The sequence below is a fragment of the Oreochromis aureus genome, linkage group 18 (assembly GCF_013358895.1).
Source record: "Oreochromis aureus strain Israel breed Guangdong linkage group 18, ZZ_aureus, whole genome shotgun sequence".
NCBI lineage: Eukaryota > Metazoa > Chordata > Actinopteri > Cichliformes > Cichlidae > Oreochromis > Oreochromis aureus.
Window position 1 is genome coordinate 6,903,484 of NC_052959.1, and position 8,413 is coordinate 6,911,896.

The 8,413-nt window shown below is 37.5% G+C and overlaps 1 protein-coding gene across 1 annotated transcript; it reads right to left on the reverse strand.

Annotated features, from left to right (window-relative positions):
* Nucleotides 1-625: 625 nt before the first annotated feature.
* dhrs1 (dehydrogenase/reductase (SDR family) member 1) lies at nucleotides 626-5,050 on the reverse strand. Its single transcript, XM_031757034.2, has 9 exons — nucleotides 4,896-5,050; nucleotides 4,170-4,322; nucleotides 3,825-3,968; nucleotides 3,619-3,698; nucleotides 2,541-2,673; nucleotides 2,305-2,448; nucleotides 2,145-2,214; nucleotides 1,851-1,931; nucleotides 626-1,230 (listed from the first exon to the last, which is right to left on the reverse strand). Exons 2-9 carry the CDS (start codon nucleotides 4,311-4,313, stop codon nucleotides 1,094-1,096), a joined length of 933 nt encoding a protein of 310 aa, XP_031612894.1. The 5' UTR covers nucleotides 4,314-4,322; nucleotides 4,896-5,050; the 3' UTR covers nucleotides 626-1,093.
* Nucleotides 5,051-8,413: the final 3,363 nt, after the last annotated feature.

Below are 8,413 nucleotides of genomic sequence, written 5' to 3' on the forward strand. Positions count from 1 at the left end.
TGTTGTGTTAACAAAGTCTGTCCACAGATGAAATTCACAGAAACACTATTCAACATTCTCAAAACCATCTTTGTGATAGTTGCAACTGCAGACAAGTTGGAAGTACTTAGCTTTGTGGTATCACTCCTTGCTTAGGGAAGTCCTGCTGTGAAACCTCAAGCTGTGCATTTCTAGGCATCACGAGCACAGGCTGGATCTGACTGTGAAATTTAGGGAGATGGTTTGTTCTTTGGCTAATGACGAGTCAATCACATTTTAAAAACTAGTTTGTCTTGCTCTTTGATTCTACTGGGGACCGTGAGAGTGTTGACATAGGACATAGAGCAAGGGAAATAATGGCTGTATTACCATAGATTCTATATCACAGGAGGTCTTGTTTTTGTACATGTAACAGTTTCCCCCTCTTGGTTAGAAAGAAAGGCATTTCCACATTGGCTTCACTTGTCAGACCTGGAAGCATGAATATTATAAAAGATAGGCATAACTACTAGATCTGACAAGTAAAGCCAAGATAACTTAAGCCTTCATTCTTTTAAATGTCTGCAAAGTAAAAAAATCTTCAATTTACATTTTTTTTAATTTTGATATTTTGAGAAAAACAAAACAAATAAAACTCATAAACAGCAACAGGTTAATATTCATTTATTTAACTGGTTGTTATTTAGCCAGCCAGCTGCAGTATTAGCAGTACTGTGTGTTCAGAATACGTAATGCAGTTTTTATAAAATGCACAAATAAGTGCAAAATACACTTTTGTGTTTCTGAAATATCATTTGTAGCTTCGTAATATATAAGAAAGCCATAATATGTAGTTATAATAATACATTCGGGTTTTCACATTGTGTGTCTTCATCTGAGGAAAATTATACAGGGACATCCTTTGTATTTACTTCATTTACCTCCACCACCACAGAATCACAGTCATTAAGTACTTACACAGGGGTGTGTGTTTGTGTTTGTGCACATATGTAAAATGATAGACATTCCTTAAAAATTAGTGCTCATCTTAAGTCTTTCGTCACCCTTCAGCTGTTAGTAAACAAAATGGCGACTGTAGACAACACTGCCATTAGAGAGTTTATGTAGGAAATCTTTAGAACCGGCTGAATGCCAGGGTCATCACAAAGCGTGGCACACGTACGAATGAGGGCACGACAACTGACAGCCAGGACAGGTATGGGACCTGGGACAGGAGGTATTTAATGGAAGTGTAATCAGCTACACTTCGACCTGTGGGTAAGCAGACCATAAGTTCAGAGTACGGTTCTTAATAAACTTATTAGACCACCCATATTTAAAAATCTGTCTAAAACTTGCTTAAAACAAATAAATTATAGTATCTATTAAGAAAATAACAAATTAATTCACGTGTTTATTCCCAAATTTCAATTCAATTCAATTCAATTTTATTTATATAGCGCCAAATCACAACAAAAGTCGCCTCAAGGCGATTTGAGCCGCTACACTGGGTATCTCCGAGAAGTCGGAAATGAATCAAGCATAACATTCAACCACTAAAACTAATTTTCCAGTTTAAGAATGTTAGTAAATAACTAATTTGGCCTGTTAATCAAAAAATAATAATCTGCTTTACATTTTTTTCATATTATTTGTAAAACAGTACACTTGAAAGTTAATGGACAACAACAATAATTATATTTTAGCATTACAAATATAATTTAGATTAAAGAGCTTGTGCACACTGGTGGATTAACCATACATTATTTTGCTTATTATCAATGCTGACATGTTAGAGCAAGTCTGACATAAAGCTTGCGTAACAGATTTGTTAAGCGCCAAGTAGTGAAGTTTAAGATATTCAAATCTTAAAAAAGAAATCACAAATTTACCATCGACATCTTTTATTCCATAGCGTCTTGCCAGATCAGAAGTCATGAGTATTTTCCCAGTCAGTGACATCAGATTTTTATCTGTCGGGCAAAAAGGAGACCCCGAAATCAAAATGTGGTTTCTTTGCATGCACTTAAAAAAGCATTTTCAAAATACTCTTGAGAATTCCTCAGCATTTAAGGTATCTGTTTCTTAGAAACAATAACTCCCAGAAAGACATTTTAATGTCCATCATGGGGGTGTTGGTGTCTATTGTCTCACTGTGAGGTGAGCACCAATTTCTGAAGTTGTACCTTTTGCCATGTTAACAATGCACTTCCCGCTCAGTTCTGTGGTTTCTCCATCAGCAAAAACATTTTTAAACTGTTGGGGGGAAAAAAAGAAAAAAACACAGGTTTAGCTTACAATTGAAGCAGCAACCACAAAAAGGAGTTTTCATTACAGGAAATCCACCTTAGACTGGTCACCAGACGGTGACTCTTTTGCCAGTATCAACTGAGACACCAGTTCTGTTTTTACCGCTCCTGGCCACAGGCTGACAGAAGCTACACCTCTGCGGCGTAGCTCGATAGCCATGTCTGATGCCAGTCTGTCGCACTGGAAACAAACCACAAAAAATAAAGGCCTTTAAAACAATCAGAAAGTAATATCAGTAACACATGTTATACTTGATCAAGAAGACAACTTACAGCAGCTTTACCAACACCATATGGCACATTGAAGAGGTACCGCATCCCTCCAAAAGAAGAAATGGTCACTATCAAACCCCGACCTTGAGCCACCATCAACCGGGCTGCATAAACTGAGAAAAAATAGTGCCCCCTGCCAGATGTAGAAAAACTTTAGTCATATAATATTTCTACCATTTACTTTATTTCAAAACATTTTCTTGGTTGCATTGTGTGCATCATGTGATCTCCTGCTGAATGTATAAGTTTGCTCACTTCCAAAGAGTTGAATAGTATGGTAGTTTTGTTTTAATGGAAAGCGACAGAATGTCAAAATTCCAGAAAAACATTTAATGTTTTTCTTCTACTTCTTCTTCTTCTTCTTCACTTAATGATTCAGATATAGTTTAGAGGAAGTACTGTGGTCAGATGAAACCAAACTTAAGGTCTCGTTGTGTTTGGAGGAAGAAATATAATGAATATGACCCAAAGAACACCATCCCAACGGTCAAAAACACAGAGGTGGAAACATTATGCTTTGGGGCTGTTTTTCTGCTAAGCATGCAAAACAATTTCACTGCAGTGAGGGGCCAATGGACAGGACCGTGTACTGTAAAATCCTGGATGAGAACTTCCTTCCCTCAGACAGAACACTGGAGATGGGTCGTGGAAGAGTCTTCCAGCATGACAATGATCCAAATACCACCAAGCCAACAAAGGAGTGGCTAAAGAAGAAGCTCATTAAGGTCATGTAGTGGCTTAGCTAGTCTCCAGATCTAAGAGCTGAAGCTTTGAGTTGCCAAACAGAAGTCATTTGTGTAAAGAGAAGTGGGCCACAATCCCTCCTGAGATGCATGTATACCTGGTGATTGTCTACAAGAAACATCCTACTGCTGTGCTTGCCAACAAGGATATCTCCACCAAGTACTCATGTTTTGTTTGAGGATCAAATACTTATTTCACTTAATGACCTGCAAATTAATATATAACTTTTTTCTAACAGCTGTGTATTGGCCAGTTGTTACTAGACACATGATATGACGCAGTTTGCTCACAATGAGTGAATTATCTCATGATTAAACACCCAAGCACACAGTACCTGAGGCCTGCGTTGTTGATGGAATCCCAAATAGAAGGTTCGGTTTCCCAGAACTTCTTACCCATGTTCTCAAAGATATCCTGAAACAATACCACATGTTTAGTTAAAGTAAAGCACACATTTAATTTCATTCACGCAGATTTACTCCACGTTAGGTGCTTCTGAAATCATTCTACCAGGAAGTGATAATGCAGTAGTGATCCAACCTGTACTCCAGAATAGGCATTATTAACCAATATATCCAGTCTGCCTTTCTGTTCCTGTTTAATTCGCTCAAACAGTTCTTGAATGTCGGTCTCTTTTGAGGAATCGCAGATAACTGGTACACAGTTCCCACCCCTTTCCGTCACCTGTGTCAACAGTGAAAAATTAATAACATAGCAGAACGAGCCAACACTTTAGCTGCAACACTGATATGGGACATGAGGGGAGGATATGTTTTACTTCGGAACCTACTCCACTAATCACAAATGAAAGCCACGATGCAAAAGTTGCCTTTCAAAATGCCTCCCTGTCTAATTATTAGAAGACTCCAAGCATTGAAAGCCCACCTGTGCAGCAGTTTGCTTCAGAGTCTTCTCCTGGCGTCCTGTGATGTAGACTGTGGCTCCTGCTTCAGACAGCTGGAGAGCTATTCCTCTGCCAATGCCCCGGGAGGCACCAGTTACTACGCATACCCAGCCAGACAGGGACATCTTTAGTGTCTGGAGGAGCAGTAATTACACCATATACAATCAGCAGTGAGATCCATTACACCATGTGAGCAAAATACCCAACATGAAGGGTTACATGTGATCCCAAGTCAGCTGGAACTTTAAAAGGCGTTGCAACATGATTGCATAACAGAACCATTGTTCAGAGTTCATCTGGAAGTAAGAATAGTGACATCTTTCCTTACACAAGTGTTTTAGGTCCAGTCACTGTTACACAGCATTTTGCATAAGACGTTTACAACCAACACTGATGATCATAATAGATAATCTGATATATCTGCGATAAGTTAAAAGACTATTTACACAAGAAGGATTGCATGAACTTTACCCTGATAACACAATAAAAATCTAACAACGAAGCTGATGTTGATTTTACCAGAGGAAAGTTCAACACAATGTCACGCAATAAGCGCTTCTTACTGACGTGCAGTAACATTATATGTAACGCGCTCGCTGTCACGCTATATCTCAAATCATAATGAGTGTCAGTACTGTGCAGTTATGTACTGACATAGTTTAAAAAAAAAAAAAAATAATAACAACAAATAAACCAAAGCCACTCACCTGTAAAAAGTGATACCGTCCAACACAGCACGCGCAGGATCTGGTTTGTCAGGTCTCAATAACAACAGGACAAGGAAATCTATGGGCGATAGTCCCGCAGCTCGTCGGCACTGCTTTTTTATGTTACCTTAGAGACTCAACTCTGCAATAACCAGAGTCAGTCTACTGTAATATCGCGAGAAGACGACAGACGAAAAAACGAATGCAAGAGGATTCACTGGTACTAACTTCCGCCTTCGTTCGAATACCATCGTTGAGGTTCCCCAGAATACGCTCACCGCGCACTACTTTAGTATGTAGTAGTTACTTTAGTAGTTACTGATGATACTTCATTGCACTCCTATTTGAACATAGAGCAACAATGGAAAGGATTTCCATGTAATTAAATTGCTTTGTTTTAGCATTATGTAATTCTGTTATTCCGACTTAATGTACTTGAGTTGGACCAACTTAATTAATAACGAATCAACTTATTTACCCCAGTTGAGTCCAACTCTGTTTAACTCTGTTGATCCATACAAATTATGTTAGTGCAACAAAAATGCTTAATGCTAATAGAAAGCCATTTATTAATGTGAAAATCCTTTCTATGATTATTTTAAGTTAATTTATTTTTTGCAGTGTTCAACAAAGTCTACAGTCTTGGTAACATAAAACTTTAATGGATTTAGTTACTCATAGACGGAGTGACATACTTAGTCACTCCATCCATCCTCTTATCTTTATAGTAAGGAGACAGACAACCATTTACACTTATGGGTAATTTAGAGTCATCACCAATTAACCTAACTGCATTAAACCAAAATAAATAGCAATAGCATATACATGGTGTGTGTATGCTTTTCTGCCTCTTATAACCCCAGTTATTTTCCTGTAGTTTAAAATCTCATGTGATCTCGGGAATTTCCAGTCCAGGCGACTAACCATTCTTGCTAGACGGCATCATGTCATCTCAAAAAGAATAAATTAAGTTGTTGAATTTTATGCAGATCATTCACAATTTAATTATGTTCATGATAGAAACATGAAATTCTTTTGTTCAAATTACAAGTTAGACTCTTGTAAATGTAACAATCACCCATTTTGGCCTCTGGTCGCTTCTCTGGGAAGCGCCCGAATCAGTGGACCACATCAATGGAAGCAATAACCTCAAACAATGTTTGTCTCTTTCACAGAATGCAGTTTTGCAGATTTCTTTTACTTTGGTGTGAATGTTCATATCTGTTTATCTCTGCCGTGCTGTACTGCTGCAGATTCCAATCCATTCATTTTCAGATACTTACAGTAATCCTGTAAGTAATCAAAGTAATCCGTACTTTGATCCATACTTTGATTTATTTTGTTAGTTTTGAACGTGTTGACTAAGACACAGATTATGTTATCTTCCACCTCACACAGAGACAGTTCACTAGTGGTTTTTTTGGTTTAGCTGGTTTACCACTCTAGATCGGTGTGCTGGAGTTGGAGTCCCACAGTGGTTAGACCTACAAGAGCTAGAATGATTCATACTAATGTTTCATTTTGTTTTCTCTTGATAATTCAGTTTCCATGTTTTCTCTCAAGTCATTGACAATGGAAGTTTGCCTTTACCTTCCATGCTATGATGGAAGTTCACAAAAGTTAGCTTCAAGATACGTTGCAAGGAAAGGAGTTTTCTGCAGGAAATGCTGCTGGTAGCTGTAAATAACTAAGGTAACACTTAAAACTGCATATCTGAAACGTGAAAAAGTCCATGCTGCAGCTCACTCTTGCACCATCTTGGTCAAATAATAGATTTGTAGATTTCTGGTTTAGTTGGTGACAGTTTACTTGATGATAGATCAGACAGGGTGAATGTTCTTACTGCACAACACCACACCATGGCGCCCTAGTCTCCTAAAACTTACACCGTCCAATTTCTGAGTTGACAAAGCCTACAGATATTGTGAACAGCCGTATTGTTAGCACAAATATATTCAAATAGAAACGAGTACTCATAAATCAAAACTGTGTCATTAAAGGACTTTTGCTATCGAAAGTGTTTGTGTCCTTTTAAAAGGAGAAATATTGGTGTTGTGTACAATTGATTGTCAGCCTCATTGAGCTGATATTAATTTATTATCAAATCATGGTAATCATCTCTCTAGTTGCTGCTTTTTTCATAAGCCAATATTTGTCATCCTTCTTTATGTCTTTTACTGAAACTTTCCTTGGTGTTGATCCCAGTGTACGTACAAACTCACAAGCTTTCAGAGTTCGTATCCGTTCTTATTTCTGCATCACCAAATAAATTTATAGTAGCTAATCTGTAAAAAGATCTCTCTGGATTGGTTTTTAATTTCAAAGCCTGTTTTCGGACTAGTTTCTAAATATTTGCTAAGTGTTGTCACTTTACTTAAAAATGACCTTGGTTAAAACAGATCTAGTAAATCATTGTCAGAACCTGTCAGTTCCCAGCATATCTTCACCAAGAACCAGTTATTTTCAGTTAATAGTTTGTAGTAAAAAGAGCAACATTGTTACAAAAACTATCAATAACACTTTACACTTTGTAGTATTACGGAATATTTTCTCATATTGAACTGGGTTACTGGTATCAAACTGTTTGCAGCATTGCCAAAATTCAAATTACACATAGAGCCTTTGTTTATTTCACACTGCAGCTTCTGAAATATGCACATACAGCAGGTAAGTACTTATTGAACATGTCAGCAATTTTTTAAGTAAATATATTTCTAAAAGGCCTCTTGACATGAAATTCTCACCAGATGTTGGTAACAATCCATCGAATCCACACATGCAAATAAATCAAAACATAGATGTTCATGAATAACGTTTTGTGTAATAGTGAGAAATGACACAGGAATAAAAGTATTGAACTCACTTATTTAAATTAACTTTGTACAAAGTTGCCTTTGTTGGTGACAGCTTGAAGACGCCTCCTGTATATAGAGACTAGTGGCATGCATTGCTTTTTCTTCAGCAGTGGAGTCTTTCGTGTGCATACAGCCCATGGCAGTTGAACGCATTACTTCCTGTTTTCTTTGAAACACTTGTACCTGCTGATTCCAGGTCTTTCTGTAGCTCTCCGCAAGTGCTCCTTGACTCTTGGATAGCTCTGTTGATAATTCTTTTCAATACTCTGTCTAAAATGTTGCTAGGAGTTGATGACTGTCATGATTTACAAATAATTCAAACCCATCTGGCATACCTTTTCATCACGACCTTCAGACTGCCCACTGAAATCATCAGGGGCATCATTAAAATCTGGATATCCAACAAGAATGGGGGAAACATTCTGTTGAGCTCTTGCTCACAGTGTTTCCTACAGAAACACAAGTTTCTGATGCAAACACTGACACATAAGCATTTAAAAAAAAAATTAAATGATCAGTTTAAATGATCTAAAAATCATTTTCCTCCTACATTTTACACAGAATTCTCTTTTTATTGCAAACATGGTTGTACAGCATATCATCCTGAACTCACTTGCACAGGTCGACATGGTCACAAGTTACGGCCACAGTTAGTTGACCTTT

Coding starts and splice junctions, on each gene's coding strand:
- dhrs1 (XM_031757034.2), bottom strand. CDS start 4,313: ATGTCCCTGTCTGGCTGGGTATGCGTAGTAACTGGTGCCTCCCGGGGC. Junction 2,449..2,540: donor ATGGTGTTGGTAAAGCTGCT/GTAAGTTGTCTT, acceptor GTTTGTTTCCAG/TGCGACAGACTGGCATCAGA. Junction 2,215..2,304: donor CGTCTGGTGACCAGTCTAAG/GTGGATTTCCTG, acceptor TCCCCCCAACAG/TTTAAAAATGTTTTTGCTGA.